Below are 17,750 nucleotides of genomic sequence, written 5' to 3'. Positions count from 1 at the left end.
CAAAACTCTTTGAGCTGTTACACTGGTCTGAACCTATGACTGAAAGCTTGCATTACTGTTAAAATGGAAATCATGCAAATGAGCAAACATCAGTGTTAATCATTTACCTTGGGAATTGGATAGACTGTTGGTCTAACTGCTGCTTCTCTCCCCAAAATCAGACATGGTTCCACACTTAGCAACGGCGTCAACCAAAAAGCCCTTCGTACAGCTTACCTCTGTCCAGGTAGAAGAACTTGCCATGTCCGTTTTTCTGTCCGTCGCTCCAGGTGCCCACAAAGCGGTTTCCATTAGCTTTACAAAAAAAAAGATAACAAAAAAAATGTCATTAATAATTTTAAAATATATATATTATTATTATTCTGCAAGAAGAAAATTAAGCCAATTTTTCGGACAATTAAGATTATTTCCATCACATCATTTAAAATAAATCATTATCATAATGCAAAAAAGATCATTCCTATCTTTTATATACAAGTTTATTATATAAAAATTGTAATGCTTAATAAAATCGTATTATTATTTATGATTATTAAATTTCATTTAAATATAAATGCATTATGTACTGTAATATGTGTTTACTGTGTTAATAAATATACACACATGTATATATTTAATAAATACACATAATTTATATTTATATACCATGAATAATATATAAATATGAATACATATATTTACAGATTTAGATATTTCTTAAATGTGTTTCTTAGTATATGTATGTGCATGTATTTATATTTAAATATACACAGTACACACACATACATTATACAAACAAACTTATTTGGATGAATCGATTTGACACTTTGTCATTTCGCCAAGAACCAACATAAACCCTCACATATTCTCCAGTCCCCATCATAGATCAGTCCTGTTTTCTTCCAAACCTGTGTCCCTTTTCTTCATCAGAGTTCGAGCTACCTTCAGGAACATTTTGTTAATGGAGGGAAAATCATTCTTCTAAATCAAGCTTTGATGAGCAGCGTTTCCTAGAAATAAATAGTGTAATGTAATCTGCAGCATCTAAAATAACAAGTAAATTAAATTAAGGTTTGTCTATTTAAACTGCCAGGCTTTGTACTGTGATCCTCAAGGCCTGTAATGTTTAAAACATGCCATTAAATATTCAATCCATTAAATATTACCACGTTTATTATTATTCATCCACTCGCCTGTGTAGGCCTACTTATCTTCATTGTATCTCCATCTCCAACCTGCCACAGGAGCTGCTGAAACAGTTCTACTCGACCATCATTGAATCCATCCTCTGCACTTCAGTAACTGTCTGGTTCAGCTCAGCTTCTAAATCTGACCTCAGAAGACTACAGAGAGTAGTCCGGACTGCTGAGCGAATCATCGGTTCAACTCTCCCATCTATTCAAGAACTGTACTTATCCAGAGTGAGAAAAAGGGCTGTCAAAATCACTCTGGACCCCTCACATCCAGCACACTCTCTCTTTGAACTGTTGCCATCTGGTCGACGCTACAGAGCACTGAGCACTAGAACGACCAGACACAGGACCAGTTTCTTCCCTCAGGCAATCCATCTTATGAACAGCTGACAATAATGGCGAACACACTACACTTTATATTTATATACACACACACTTTATTTATCTAACACACATACTTAGTATACACTTAAATTTTGCACACAATATATATGTACATACATAACTTCACTTTGTAATATACCTGCCTACAATTGTCATTTGTATATTGTCATTCACTGTCTACATATTTGTATTTTTTATTCTTTTATTATGTGTTTTATGTTCTGTCGCTGTCATTCTGTTGTACTGCGGAGCTTCTGTCACGAAAACAAATTCCTCGTATGTGTAAACATACCTGGCAATAAAGCTCATTCTGATTCTGATTCTTCTGATTCTGACAGAATACACAGTGTGATGCGGCTCGCATTTTTGGGCTTTTACAAGTGGTTCTGTAGTCTGGGGTCGCTTCAAGAAGGGCATACTGCACATAAAATATAATTATTATCATTAAAATATTATTATCTGTCACTATAGTACTTTTTGTACCACTTAAAAAATATATCTAAGTACATGCAATAACATGAATATGGTAATCATAAAGTAGACCTACTTAAATCTTACCTCATTCCCCATCCAAAACACTTAAACAAACTTCAATAAACCACAAATATTAAATGTAAACTTTAAACTGGTTGATCTCGACGGACCTGTCAAAATAATTAGTGAACTTAGCCACAAGCCTCGACTAATATTTATGTTCGCTGACGCTCCCGGTCGTTAGGTGGCGACGTCATCCTCTGAATCGTATGCTGGCCTGTGATTGGTGGACAGCTGAAGAAGCGGAGCTTATATAAATTGCTAGAGCGCCCACTAGCGGCAGTGTGCGGCAGAGCAGCGCCAGCGCAGACGAGTACAATGTCACTGGAGAGATGTCAAAGTGAATGGACAGAAATAGATCAAGAATATCAGCAATTACAGGTTTGAACTGAACGAATGTTTGTTATATTTGTACTCCGATAACCTAAAGTTGAATCCCGTGTTAGTTAGGAGGCAAATGCGTCTGTTTTAGATGTTTGTGACGCGGCTAACAGGCTTTAGCTCATCAAATAATACACTGATTTTCTTTTGTTATTGTATATGTGTATTTAACCAGCATCAGTTCTTTAAAAACATATTTAAATGATTAAATATATTCGTGTATATATTTTATTCTTTTAATAAATGTGGTGTGTTAGTTAAGTAGATCTGATAATGATTCACGGATTTAACTGGTTAAACCAGGTTAGATGTTAACCAAGAGTTGTTGCTCAACTGTAAATTTGATCCTATGATCGATTCGTGATAGACAGGGTTAGATTATTGGATGGTGAAGCTCTAAACGGTAAACTTCTGGAAGTTCACGAAGCTCCGAGTGTTTGAAAACTAAAAAAATACCTTTTAGGTCAAGGTATAAAGGTAATAAAATTAAGTTGTTGTTGTTGTTGTTTTTGGATATATAACGTTACCATGGTAGTACTCTGGTATTTATTTTAATTACCCTGGTGTACAATGTAAAAACCTTGAGGAAAAATATATTAGTACTACGGTACAAATCAAAGAACCATAGTATTTCAATCTGATATATATATATATATATATATATATATATATATATATATATATATATATATATATATATATATATATATATATATATATATATAAAATTTAATAATTAAATATCCATTAAAAATCAGCTGTCATGATGTAAATGATTGGCCGTGTTTAAAATGTCCTTCTCATGTTCAAAATACCTCATGCTTAAAATGGAGCATCCAGAGGATGCTATGTGCTTATTGAAAGGTCATGCATGTATTAGGAAACGATTCTGATTTTATTTTGACTTCCAGTGTATTTTGTATTTTAGGAAGCGCACAAAGTCTACAAACAGAAGCTGGAGGAGCTGACGAACCTGCAGGCGATATGCAGCAGTGCCATAAGCAAGCAAAGAAAAGGCCTCAAAGACCTCAAGAATAGTCTTCATAAGTAAGAGCCGAGTTTTAGATGTTACCAAAGAACTTGAGCAATACGTTCATGATGACATAAACAGATCCTTTATCTCTTTTGTTGTAAACAGATGTACGAAAACTTGCAATGAAAAAGAAACAGAGGTGATAAATGACCTGAAGGTTCAAATTAAAGAAAGGCAAAATGTCTTTTTTGACATGGAGTCCTACTTGCCAAAGAAAAACGGGTGAGTTAGTTCTTCATACCGATATGTATAGTACCACGGTTGTGTGATTTGGTTTTGAGGCTTTTCTACTTTCAAACTGTTGTCTTCTCTTTTCAGATTGTACTTAAATTTGGTCCTTGGAAATGTGAATGTCACACTCCTCAGCAACCAAGCCAAGTGAGTCAGATGTGAGCACGTCCGTTGAGCGGAGAGAGATTTCCCAATACAAAATTGTTGATTTTCTGTTTTCCAAAACAGGTTTGCATACAAAGATGAATACGAGAAGTTCAAACTTTATATGACTATAATACTAATGTTTGGTGCTGTCACCTGCCTCTTCCTTTTCAACTACCGGTAAGACGAGAGATCTCAATAATTAATGCCATTTTTTGGAGGAAAGTGTGCTGTCGGAGTCTAACAGATTTCACGTTTACAGGGTTACAGATGAAATCTTCAACTTTTTATTGGTGTGGTATTATTGCACGTTGACAATAAGAGAGAGTATCCTCATGAGCAATGGGTCACGGTGAGTTCACGTTCACTTTAAAACACATTTGGTCAATGCTGTGCCGAAATGTGGTTAACTGTGGTTCAGGATCAGATCTCTCTTCCCAGTATTTCCCTGTCCGTTTTCTATTCAGTCAGTAACTTTGGTTGTACTATTTCGTTTGGTTTGTTGTAGTGATTTATGTTATTTGTTTATTTATTTGGCCACCATTCTTTATTTATTTATGTATTTTTGTCTATTAATTTGTGTAGTTTGTATTTTGGTTATTTGTTCATTTTTTGGTTGTTCATGTTTGTTTATTTGGTTGTTGAATATTGTTTTTTTTTGGGGGGGGGTTGTGTTTGTTTATTTAGTTGTTGAATTATTTTTTGTATGTTTTGTTTTTGTTTATTTGGTTGTGAAATTTTGTGTATTTGTTTGTGTATTTATTTGGTTGTAACATTTTATTTTTATTTCTTTGACTGTTTATTTATTTGTATGTATTGTCATGTTTGTTTACACAATTTTATTTGTCTTGTGTATTTATTTGGTTGTAGCACTTTGATTGTCTGTTTATTTATTTGCTTGTATTTGTAGCTGTGAATTGTTGTTGTTATTATTTTTATTTTTTAATCTGTTAATTTATTTATTGCATTGATGAATGGTTATGATTGACCTTTTTTTTTTTTTTTACTAGAATTAAAGGCTGGTGGGTGTCACATCACTACGTGTCAACCTTTTTATCAGGTGTTATGTTGACATGGTAAATGTTTTAGGTCACAGATCATATAATTGAATAATTCTTCCCATCACCAGCTTGTTTCAACACCACTCTCTGTTTCTGTCTTTTAAGGCCAGAAGGTCCAATGTATCAGATGTTCAGAAGTCAGTTCCTGGCTTTCTCCATCTATCAGAGTGAGTATAATCTATTAGCTGCTCTTGTGTCTTTTGTTTGTTGTTATATTCTGTATGTTTCTCTGTCAGGTTGTGTGCAGTTTCTTCAGTATTATTATCAGAGCGGCTGCTTGTATCGGTTACGGGCTCTGGGGGAGAGAAACCAGCTGGACCTGACAGTGGGTAAGCGTTGGGACCGATTTGAATCCTGGGAGAAATGTTGACCTGGATGATGTCCTTTTGTGTTTGGCCTGAAGTCAGAGCCCAGACTGACCTCTCATGTCACTCTTACAGAGGGCTTTCAATCATGGATGTGGAGGGGGCTTACATTCCTTCTTCCGTTTCTATTCTTTGGCCACGTGAGTATCAGTGTTTAAGTGTTGCCTTTCATTTTTCATGCAATTGCAAAGTTGTCTGAAAGGTTTCATGCAATTTACAGTGGGACATCTGTGAAGATCATAACATGTTATTTTGTGGGTTTTAAACAGTTTGTTAACGTTTATAAGTCTGGGGTCAGTAAACTAAAATCAGGACTCTTAGCAAAGACCTCAGAAAGGTTTCTTGAACAGCAAATCAGCATATTACAATTGTTTTATTTCTGAAGGATCATGTGACACTGGAGTAAATTATGCTGAAAGTTCAGCTTTGCATCACAGGAAGAAATTACATTTTGAAAAAATATATTTTTAAATTGCATTAATATTTCAGATTATTACTGTATATTTGGTCAAATAAATGCAGCATATATTGATTCAGCTGTCAGGCATATAATATAAATGTGCTGGTTTTCTCTCCTCTGGTCAGTTTTGGCAGCTGTACAATGCTGTGACTCTTTTTAAGCTGTCCTCCCGTGATGACTGCAAGGAATGGCAGGTAAAGAGAGTGGCGGAAGTTGCCAAACATCATTATTATTGCTTAAATTCCCAAGTATTAATCTTCTGCGCATTGCTCATCTTGAACTGAGGTTAATTTTGCCAGTATTGCAGATCGAATTTGCACTTAAATATTACATTTTTCAGGTGTTCATGTTGGCCTTGACATTTCTCGTCCTGTTCTTGGGAAATTTCCTCACGACTTTAAAAGTGGTCCACCAGAAGCTCCAGAAAAACAAAGGAAAGGTCAAAAATAACTGATGAGACGCCAGCTGGAAGATTTCATACACCTCATGGCCAGTGAGGAACTCACAGAACTCAATTTCAAAGCGCACAAAACTGTTTCGTTTATAGGAGTCGCATCCCACAATCTGTTTGGAGAGGGTTGAAATAGATGTTGACGTCTCCTCAAACTTGTTTCAACAGCAGCTGTGAAAATCAAGATTTCGTGTCACGTTGCCCTATCATCTGCAAAGTTGTTTTTGCTCTTATTTATGCAATCACAGCAGATAGAGGGTAACATTTGGGTTAGAAACCACTGACAACCTTCAGACACTGTATACTCAATAAGCAAAGAGACTTCAATTCACTTGTTTTGTTCCTGTGCATGGATATGTTTACAATAAGCCACATTTAAATTTTATGCAACGCAGCAGGATGGCTGTAGAACTGCAGATGCTCAGTTCACTACTCAAAGGGATTTGTTATAATTTTTTAAGAAGCTGGATAGTGATTAAAGAACTTGTTCTCAAGGCATATTAGCTGAAGCATATGTTACATATGTGTGAGAAAGCATTGCAACAATGCAACTCTAAGGGAAAGGCGTGTTTTGCACGTCGTGGCTTGTCAGTACAGTGATTGAGCAAGGCCAAATTCTTGAATTAAAGGAGTAGTTCATCCAAAAATGAAATTTTATTTTAAATTTGCTCACCCACAGACCATCCCAAGATGTAGATGAGTGTTTCTTCAGAACAGATTTGGAGTAATTTCACTTTACATCACTTGCAAACCAATGGATCCTCTGCCGTCAATGGGTGCCGTCAGATTGAGAGTCCAAACTGCTGATTAAAACATTCACAATAATCCACAAGCACATTAATCCACAATGCTCCAGTCCATTAATTATCCATAATATTGCTTTCTGTAGAAAAAGTTGCTTCGTCGGAATCAGGACATAAATATGCACAGATCAAACAATGTTTACAAGTGAAAACAATCCGAATCCTGGATGGACTTTTTACTGCAGGAAGGAAGTTTTATTTTGGGCTTGTATTTTGACCGGAAGAGACCATTTAAAGTTAAAACATCTTAATGATGTTTCTTACAATCATGCAGCTTTTTGCTTTACAAGACTTTAAGTGGTGGACTGAAGTTATGGATTACTTGTGGGTTTTTGTGGTGTTTTTATCAACTGTTCGGACTCTCAATCTGACGGCACCCATTCAATGCAGAGGATCAAATGGTGTGTAATAAAGCTAAATTTCTCCAAATCCGTTTCGACGAAATGACAAACTCAAATACATCTTCATTTTTGGGGTCACGTGACATTCCCCGACACCTTGAAAACGTGGATTTGTATTTTTATTGATGGCAATAAAGCTCCGATAACAATTAAAATAGTACATTAAGAGCATACCTTTTCTCTTGCCTTGTTATTTTCACATGTTTGTAGTTGTATATATTTAAAGGCATAGATGTGTAACTGCAAGTCTGAATAACAAATGCTGAACTATATCTTGCATAATGTGAATGAATGCTGTTATAATACATCTACTGTAACAGGAGGAACCAGTGTGTGTTTCTGCATTGCTTTGAATGTCAAAGAAAAAAAACACGTTGTTTTGTTTGTTAAAGCAAAGTTTTTCTTGGTTTACCATCGGGGAGTTTGCACTCGAGACCTTTTTCCTATGTGATATTACAGAGGCAGGTCATTACAGAAGTTGCATTTGGTTACAGAACGATTTGTTTGCCTTAATGCTCTCCTTTGCCTGTTCACACCTGGTTAAGTTTAACATAGTACCCAAGTGTTACAAGTTTGGATTTTTTTAATGGGCTTCGTGAACTGTACTTGAAGCAAAAAGCTGTAATTCAAAGTATTTCTCATGTTGGGAAATGCTTTATTGTACAATTAACTACTGCGTAAATCCTGCGTCACAGTTTTCACAATTCACTATGTGATTTTGTCATCGTTTTGTGTTGAACAAAATAACTGCACTTTTTGCTTGAACGTAAAATAAGCCTTCGGACTTGAGAAAAGGGAGGTTTCCAAAGGGACGATTAGATATTAAGCTGGATTTCTATTCACCTTCTGTTGCTAGTATAGAGCAAATAAATTCAATCTGATGCAAACTGTGTGGCCTCGTGTGAAAATGTATTCCTTAGGCCTCCACCGCCAGAGGGCGCAAGAGTGAAGCATTTGCTTCGACATTAGGGGTGAAATAAACGTACAATTAGCAATATTTATTTAGAAAACCACAATCAAATTAAAAGTTCCACATTATTATTAGAAGATAGTATGTTTTGGCTTCCTGGTTGACATGTGTCTTGACGCACAAAACCAGTCATAAGTAGCACGGGTTTATTTGTAGCAATAGCAAACAATGCATTATCGATTTTTCTTTTATGGCAAAAATAATTAGGATGTTAAGTAAAGATTTTGTTCCATGAAGATATATTACAATTATATATTATTTATAATTATAAATTGTCAATAAAATAATTGACTAACAGCGCAGAGTAACTTCAATTAAATTATCAGTAAATAATGATACTATTTTCATGCTGAAGTAACATTTCATTCTTAGCTTCTTCTGTGACGGCAGTATTTGGAGGCTTCCGGTACCGCAGTCGCTTCCTGCAAAACAGGAGTTTTTGCGCTAACCACAATATAAGTCTTGTATTCTGACCAAGTTTGTTTTGCAAAGAAGCAGAGATTTTCACTCATATGTCTGCCTAATATTTGAAAACTGCGTCATGCAAATTTGATGTGTGCCGATGTATAACGAATAAGCATCTGTAAAAAGAGGTAGATAATTTTACTACTGACATAGCTTCACACGTGACTTACTTCATTAGGCAAAATGCATATATGCACAATATTTATTTTATTTGTGCAATGTTTTTTTTTCTTTAATTTACACAAATCTCCTGGATTTTTCTTTTCTTTTTTGTACACCACATGCTTATTTGTTGTTGTTGTTCTTTTTTCTTTCAGAAAGCTTTATAGACTCACAAAATACTATAACTCAAAGGTTAAAAACTGCTACTATTGTGCAAGTCAATAACATGCATTGCACAACAGAAACATGTTACACCCAGTGTAAGTGGCAGGTTCTTCTTCACATTTAAAATGTGACCATGTGACATATGTATAGTCATCCCTGAGAAATCAGCAGCAGTTTTCCCATCTCCTATTGCATCCACAATCATGGCAGACCAAATTCCATCAAGTCACATCAGTGACACCAGCAGAAGGATGTGGCGTGGACCATTACAGACCATCACACACACCCTGGTGACCTCTGTCAAACAGTTAAGCCTCGCTTGGTGGACAGATTGTGAGAAAAAGCATACCACATGTCCTGAAAAATATTCCTTTGCGAAAGCTTAAACAATTGTGAGAAGCTTTGCAGATGTTTACAGAATAACCTAGTTCATATATACAAGTGTGTTCTTCTGGCAGAGGTCACAGAATGGTACAGCGTTTCTTCTTCTTGCGATGTCTTGCTTTAGCCCTGGCCGCTAGCGCTCGCTTGGTTGCCTCTCTGAAAATGTCCTCTACGTTTTCTCTATATTTAGCCGAACACTCCAGATATATCTCAGCATTCAATTGCTTCTGGATCTGTTCACCCTGAGAAAGAAATATGAAGGTTATTCAGTTAACATATCAATAACTGTGTATATTTACATACGTGTGTGTATACAAACACAATAAATATAAACATACACACATTATATATATATATATATATATATATATATACGTATATGTATACACACACACACACATATATATATATATATATATATATATATATATATATATATATATATATATATACATATATACACATATACATATATATATATATATATATATATATATATATATATATATATATATATATATATATATATATATATATATACACACATATATATATATAGAAGTGAAAGTGAAGTGAAAGTGACATTCAGCCAAGTATGGTGACCCATACTCAGAATTTGTGCTCTGCATTTAACCCATCCGAAATGCACACACACTGTGAGCACACACCCGGAGCAGTGTGCAGCCATTTATGCTGTGGCGCCCAGGGAGCAGTTAGGGGTTCGATGCCTTGCTCAAGGGCACCTAAGTCGTGGTATTGAAGGTGGAGAGAGAACTGTACATGCACTCCCCCCACCCACAATTCCTGCCGGCCCGAGACTAGAACTCACAACCCTTCGATTGGGAGTCCAACCCTCTAACCATTAGGCCACGACTTCCCATCATATATATATATATATATATATATATATATATATATATATATATATATATATATATATATATATATATATATATATATATATACACATATATATATACACATATATATATATATATATATATATATATATATATATATATATATATATATATATATATATATATATATACACACATATACATATATATATATATATACACACATATACACACATATACATATATACATATATATATATATATATATATATATATATATATATATATATATATATATATATATATATATAATATAATTAATGAATATATTCATATATATTAATTAAATTAATGTTTATTCAGCAGTGATGCATTAAATTAATTAAAAGTGACAGTAAAGACAATGTTACAAAGAGCAAAGATTTCTATTTTATGTTCTTTTGAACTTTCTCAAAAAAATATAACATGGTTTCCACAAAATATTAAGCTGTCTTCAACACAGTGTATGCGTGTGTGTGTGTGTACTGTCAAATGATTAATCGTGATTAATCACATCCAAAATAAAAGTTTTTGTTTACATAATGTGTGTGTGCTGTGTATATTTATTATGTATATATAAACACACACGCATGTAAATATTTAAGAAAATATGTAACGTTTATATATTCAAAATATTTCTATATAATAAAACATTTATGAATATAAATATATACATGTAAATATTTTCAAAATATATGTTGTTATGTATATATATATATATATATATATATATATATATATATATATATATATATACACATACACACACACAAACATATACCCATATATATGCAGTTTCTGGGGAAAAGTATAATGATTTCCATAAAAATTTTAAGAAGCACAACTGTTTTCACATTATTTTAACTTAACTCAATATGACTTGTTTTTATGAGACCGAGTGCTTGTGATGTTCTTTATTTCTAAATCATTTTGGATAAAAATGTCTGTTAAATAAATAAATAGAGCTGTAACGTCAACCTGGAGGTAGGTGATGGGCGCCTGATCTAAAGCTTTGAGCTTCCTCGTCTTCTCTTTGTCCTTTCGCAGGTCTGTCTTGCACCCTATCAAGATAATGGGGATGTCACGGCAGAAATGACGGACCTCTGGGTACCACTGTAGGGGAAAAGGAAATAAACGTTTCAAACTGAACATCTTCTTTTATATAAATACATTTTCAGGTCTTCATTAAACCCGTAATGGTGTACTGTATCTATCTTTAGGCCAGGAATGAACAGTCCCTTTGCTGTGCCTTTATTTAAACAGGGCTCGGCACATTCCTCTGAACTGACATGACAGGAAACATCCAGAAATACTGTTTGCTTTCAGAGGTGGTCCATCGGTAATCATCTACTGTTCAGGTCAAAGTTTATCAGCTCACAGTTGCCAGCAAGCAAAGTTACAACAGACTTTCACCTGACGAACACTACAGTTTCATTCTCAACTGAAGGCAAATCACCTTTATCGTGACATTGTCAAACGACGTCGGATTAGTCACATCGTAGCAGATGACAACAAGGTTTACTTCTTGATACGACAAAGGCCTCAAGCGATCGTAGTCTTCCTGGCCTGTCGGTAAACAGATGAGAAGGAAATGACATCATTACATCACACTCATACCTAAAAAACAATGCTGTATTATGTGGAGCGTGGATGCTTCTAAACAAGTCAGAGGTGGAGACCTCTGATCATATTCAGCATCTTCCTGTATGTCGTATTCTATGAGCAAAGTATTTTGACGAAAAACTGAGATGTGGTAGAAAACCACATCCTGGCTTCAACATCCTGTTCCTGAGAGGCAGAGAAGGTCCAGGCAGCAGTGTGGCTCTGATAAGCAGCTCGATTACTGAAGATGCAGTTCAATTTAGACAAGAAAAAAAGCATTTTGAAGGATTTATCATGGAGAAATTCAGGTCACATAGACGTCAGGGGTTCACTGAGGTCAGTAAGTGAATAAATGAGGATTAGATCAATACAAGAATCTAAAACATTCCCAATAAAATCAGTGGGATTAATACAATTTAATTTGGCAATACATTCACTGTGAAAAATAGCCTAAAAATATAAAAATATATCCTGTACAGTTTTGAAATGTCTGAATATTGAGCCCATGTTCAACCAATTTGGTCCTTCAAAACATTTTTTTTTTCGTAATAATATCTTTAGATATGCACATTTTACAAAAATACACTACTGTTCAAAAGTTTGGAGTATTTTATGGTCACCAAGGCTGTATTTATTTAACAAAAATACACTACAAACAGTAATATTTTTTTAAATATTATTATGACAAATTTTAATATATTTTGAAATGTAACACATTCAGGTGATGCAAAGCTGAATTTTCAGCATCATTACTTCATATTCAGTGTCACATGATCAGATATCAAACCTTAAAAACATATTGTGTCACTTAATATTTTTGTGGTAACCAAAATACTGTTTTCAGGATTTTTTAGTGAATAGAAAGTTCAGAAGAACAACATTTATTTGAAATAGATTTTTTTTAATAACATAACAGGTGTCTTTACTGTCACTTTTGATCCATTTAATAAATCCTTAGTCAATAAATACTCAACTCAATCAAAAAAATTAAAAAAAAATTCAGTAAAAACACTTACCAACCCCAAATCTTTCAACAGTAGTGTACATGATAATTTAAGTACTGAATTTAAATAATTAATTATAAAAAATTTAAATACATGCAATATTCATCCAAAAATTGAACAACTGTTACAAATTCAGGAGTGACTTTTTAGCATGTTGCACCACATCCGCAGACAGATTCTGGCCCAAGAAGCCACAGATTAAAAACTGGAGGGTGATACTTAGAATAAGAGTATTTCACATTGGCTAACATGTCATTAATGTCAAGTAAATACTGTAATATACTGTAAAAAATGTATAGATGAAGGTCTCGGATGTCAATAATCAAAGGTAAAAATCTGGTAAAAAGAGAAAAAAATCTTGCAGAATTATTTAAAATGAATTTGAACACAATGCCAAAGAAAATGTCTTCATCTGTAAGTCGCTTTGGATAAAAGCGTCTGCTAAATTAATAAATGTAAATATAAAAAAAAAAATGTAATACAATTTAGATAATCATGCAATGAGTGTGCATGCGGCCTGACCTCAGGGATGACAGCTATGAAAACTATTACTGATGGCCTCACACCCATTAAACTCAACATTCCTTCCTTAATATTCAATCAATGAAGTGTGTCACTGAAGAGACTGGGGCGTCTGGAATCTGAGGTGTGTCTGGCATCTAGACACTTACCTGCCGTATCGTAAAGGTTCAGCTGAATATCCTTCCCTCCATAGGATACAGTGGTGACATATTTGTCAAACACAGATGGAGCATATTTCTGTTGAACACCAATATAAAAGGAGACAAATACAGGCTTATAATTGATGACAGTGCATAAAAAGTTCATGTTGCAACAAGACACATTTGAAGTACATTTAAGGCGTAGACAGAAACCAGAATTGCTGTCTGGAAGTGGAAAAACTTGCTGAGGATGTTGTGCAAATGACTGTTATACATTTTGCAATGTGTCCTTCTCTTGAAAACTGATATCTCTTTAACTATCTTCACAACTGATGTAAATCTGGTTTACTTACACACACACACACACACACACACACACACACACAAAACTGTCAAGCCAGGCACATGAATTTGTAGTTTGCCAACATGGAATTGTTATTTTGAGCTTAATCATCATCTAAAAGCTTACCTCTGGGAAATCTCCTTTGGCGTACACCATAAGCAGTGATGTTTTCCCACAACCACCGTCTCCGACGATCACAATTTTGAGAGAATCAGTTTGAGTGCCATTGCCGGCCACAGTGCCGTTCTGTGTCATGTCCTTTCAGTTCCGCCAACAGGTGCCCAAGTGCACAGAAGTGTCAGGTAAATTCATTGGGGAGTCTAACGTGAGACTAACAGTCTGCCAGGTAAGCATGCTGCTATCCGGTCTCAACCTCCTCCTCCTCTTGCCTTTTTTCTTTTCAAACCATGTGACTGTGTTTTCAAGAAGCCCAGCAGATCAGAGCGTGTTACTGTAATTGAGGCTGTTAAACATGTGTGACTCTTTCCTCTGCCTGTCACACATGGTCTGCACCATCACTAGGCGGGGGGACATGAAGGCACTCCCTCCAGCTGGTTTGGGAGAGTTACTTCCTATATATATGTTAATTGAAACTGCTTTCTCACATTTCTCACATTCTCACGTCTACACAAGGCAGGGTTGCCAACTCTCACGAATTGGCGTGACACTAAAAGTCCAAACGTGAGTGTCACGCCAGATGCGTGAGAGTTGGCAACCCTGACAAGAAGGTGGAGCAGGATGGGAATGTTGCTCTGAATGGTGTTTCCATTGCAGTGATTAAATGAGCAAATTCTTGATAATTAAGTGAATTATATAAGAACGTGACTTTGTTACTAATATACATATCTAATAGTGTTATTATTTGTATTACTAAGAGATTTACCTACCTTGATGATAGTATCATTCAGATTTATTTTATTCTTTTTTATTTTTGTATTTCCTGTTTTCATTACAATTTTGTTCTGAATGTTCCTTTGTGTTTTTTTTATTTTATTATTATTTTAATCCTCGTTTATACTTTTTATTACTATTCATTTCAGTTTTTGGTTATTTCAGGACATCAAGTTAAACCGAATGAAAAAATTTGAAATGCTGCTTCGCCAACTAGCTGTAATAAAATAAGCTTCATTTTTTACTTTATTTTATTTTTGTTAACATTCATTATATTTCAGGTAACAACGTTTTTTTATATATAGTTTTAGTTGTTTACGTGTAAATAAATCTGCCAATTACAACAACAAAATAAATAAATAAAATGGATGTAGACATTATTTCATTTACATATTTTACTTTTTAATTTCACTCTTTAAAAATTATTTTCTTGCATATTAGTAAGAATTATTAAAAACATTAAAATGAATAGAGTTACAATGTCAAATGCAAAAGGATTTAATTCAAATTCCCACTTGAAAAAGATTTGCATGTATTATTTTGAGAGGAACCCATATAAGAATTGTGAATCACGTCTCAGTGTGTGTGTGTGTATGTGTGTAAAATTCACCATATATCATTATATTGTTATCATCATTAAAATTTCATTTCATGTCTCTTTATTCTTTATTTCCTTAATGATTTTTGTGTTCCTAAATGATTTTAAATTGACTTTGTTTTCATGAATATCCAAAAAAAAAAAAAAAAAAAAACACTATTTAAATGAACATATCAATGACTGAATCTTTTAGGATGGTACATAATTAATCTGCTTAACAGTGACAATTATGAAAACGTATGGTCTTTAATACAAAGCAAAATAATAAATCTAAACCATGTAGTACCATCCAATATTTTTATTTTTATTTTTTTTCCAACATAATATAGAGGTACTGAACAAATATAAACTACAACAAAGAAATTGAAAATATACAGTATAATATAAATAATAATACAGGTAAAAGATATAAATAATAGTAAAATAATAAAATATAAAAAGGTATGAGATAATCATATAAACAACAAAAGCTTTGTAGTACCAGCTATAGGCCGTTGTTTAAAGCTCCTGTGAGTATAACCAACCTTTCTTAATGTATTTTACCAATGACTAATAGGTGTCAGTTAATGCATCACCCACACCATCACAGCCAATGAGAAGCTAGAAAAAGGTTGTTGTTTTTCCCTCTCATTTCTCACAGATAGGAGGCGTCGTGACTGTCTCGGTCACGTAACTGGTATCATTTACTGATTCCAAACAGGGCAAGGGAGAGAAATAGCAAAAAATAATAATTATAAAAGCCCGCTATGTTCTCATAAAACAATTTATATGAAGTTTTACGGTGCATAAAAAGGACATTAATATCCATTAATGAAGGACAAAAAGCGGCCTACACGGATGTGTTTTTCCGCCCTGGGCCCGTTTGGTTGGGTTGTAAATCAGTTCACACACAGCGAAATGTAATACAAATGTAAATGCATGTCAAAACAGAACGTCAGCTTCGTTTCGAGGAAACCGAAACAAACAAAACGAAACATCTGTCGAAACATTTATATTTAAGAAGAGTTATATTTATTGCAACATAAAAGCAGTTAATTGAGTGCAACATCTGTGTATATGTACTTACCATATGATTAAATGTTACAATCATTTGTATCTCAATTCTAAAAAAAAAGATTAAAAAAAAAAAAGTGTTAAAAGTTAAACGTTAGGCTACTAAAATAATGTACACGATGAGAAATGCATTTGCGAACCATCATCAGGATCTGTTAAGTATTTCCTCCGATTTCTTGTGGATAATTAGATTGACATTAAAAAGGCACATTAAAGGGAATTTACACATATTGCTGGCTTTAAACCCCCCTTAGATCCAGACATCTCCCAGTCTCCACAGAAAAATTACACTAAAAATATAAAATAATCAAAATAGTAGGCTATAAAACATATTAACTTTTCAAGATCTAAACAAAAGTTAACATTGCTCATATTATTAATGGCGAAGCTGAATGTCGAAATTTGTCGAGGATCCACTCCAGCTGTCCAGAGAACAAATGAAGCTTTACGCACACGTCTGCATATCGGATAACAAAAAAAAAAAAAAAAAAAAAAAAAAACTAAAGAGGATAAAACTGGTGACGACTGAGATCTCTGCATTTCTTTTGTACCCTTCTATCCTGTTGTTAGAAACAGCTTGCGTTCGCAGGTTACGAAGATTAAGAGGATTTTCCTAATTAAACATGAGTGGCATAAAATGGCCTCGTAACCCACTACAGCCTTGGGCGTCAGGAAACGATGTGGTCACCACGTCTTCAGTCCCTTTTTCAGGAATATTCGGACATCAGTCCTACTTTTGACTATGGCAGAGAGACAAAATCGTATTGGTGTGCATGCAATAACAAGCGTGAATCCTAAAAAAGCGAAAGACAGATGGTGCGTTCCCTTGCGCAACACCATTCTGCTTGATAAATTGGAACTGGCGTCGCCCCAAACGCACAGAAAAGAAAGGGGATAGAGAGAAAGAAAGAACAAAAGCCAATGACCAAATTCCAATGATGAGATGCATGGGTTATAAAGTCCGTTCTCTACACATTTATAGAGGTGTGGAATAAGGTAGATATACAAAATTACATAGCCATAAATTGTGCAAAATCTGCATACCACATACCGGTATGTGTTGCAACAGTGTGGTATATTCAGCAGAAGACCTGAGAAACAAGTAGTGCGCAATCCTGCATGCATCACGTCA

General features: G+C 34.3%; 3 protein-coding genes across 4 annotated transcripts in view; 1 reads left to right on the top strand and 2 right to left on the bottom strand.

Annotated features, from left to right (window-relative positions):
* Positions 1-2,253, bottom strand: part of LOC113110259 (lysine-specific demethylase 2B-like) — a 31,297-nt gene extending 29,044 nt beyond the window's left edge. The window contains exons 1-3 of one of the 2 annotated variants that reach the window (XM_026274348.1): positions 2,115-2,253; positions 1,849-1,974; positions 217-294 (exon numbers count right to left, since the gene is read on the bottom strand). In XM_026274348.1, coding sequence (XP_026130133.1) covers positions 217-294; positions 1,849-1,974; positions 2,115-2,126 — 216 coding nt within the window. In that variant the 5' untranslated portion in view covers positions 2,127-2,253. Of the gene's footprint in view, positions 1-216; positions 295-841; positions 1,205-1,848; positions 1,975-2,114 lie in introns of those variants that run through there. The other variant, XM_026274349.1, reaches the window with a different exon arrangement.
* Positions 2,254-2,374: 121 nt separating this feature from the next.
* Positions 2,375-8,303, top strand: LOC113110256 (transmembrane protein 120B). The gene is made up of 12 exons (XM_026274346.1): positions 2,375-2,471; positions 3,400-3,518; positions 3,610-3,726; positions 3,823-3,882; positions 3,964-4,059; positions 4,142-4,231; positions 4,890-4,955; positions 5,046-5,107; positions 5,177-5,269; positions 5,381-5,445; positions 5,891-5,959; positions 6,106-8,303. Exons 1-12 carry the CDS (start codon positions 2,409-2,411, stop codon positions 6,217-6,219), a joined length of 1,014 nt encoding a protein of 337 aa, XP_026130131.1. The 5' UTR covers positions 2,375-2,408; the 3' UTR covers positions 6,220-8,303.
* Positions 8,304-9,047: 744 nt separating this feature from the next.
* Positions 9,048-14,712, bottom strand: rhof (ras homolog family member F). Its single transcript, XM_026274347.1, has 5 exons — positions 14,203-14,712; positions 13,743-13,830; positions 11,922-12,031; positions 11,444-11,578; positions 9,048-9,808 (listed from the first exon to the last, which is right to left on the bottom strand). The coding sequence occupies exons 1-5, from the start codon at positions 14,329-14,331 to the stop codon at positions 9,644-9,646; spliced, it is 627 nt and encodes a 208-aa protein (XP_026130132.1). The 5' UTR covers positions 14,332-14,712; the 3' UTR covers positions 9,048-9,643.
* Between the last annotated feature and the right edge of the window lie 3,038 nt (positions 14,713-17,750).

Source organism: Carassius auratus, chromosome 10, assembly GCF_003368295.1.
Source record: "Carassius auratus strain Wakin chromosome 10, ASM336829v1, whole genome shotgun sequence".
Taxonomy (NCBI): Eukaryota; Metazoa; Chordata; class Actinopteri; order Cypriniformes; family Cyprinidae; genus Carassius; species Carassius auratus.
The sequence above is the reverse complement of the archived record's forward strand: the minus strand, read 5'-3'. Positions and strand labels throughout refer to the sequence as shown.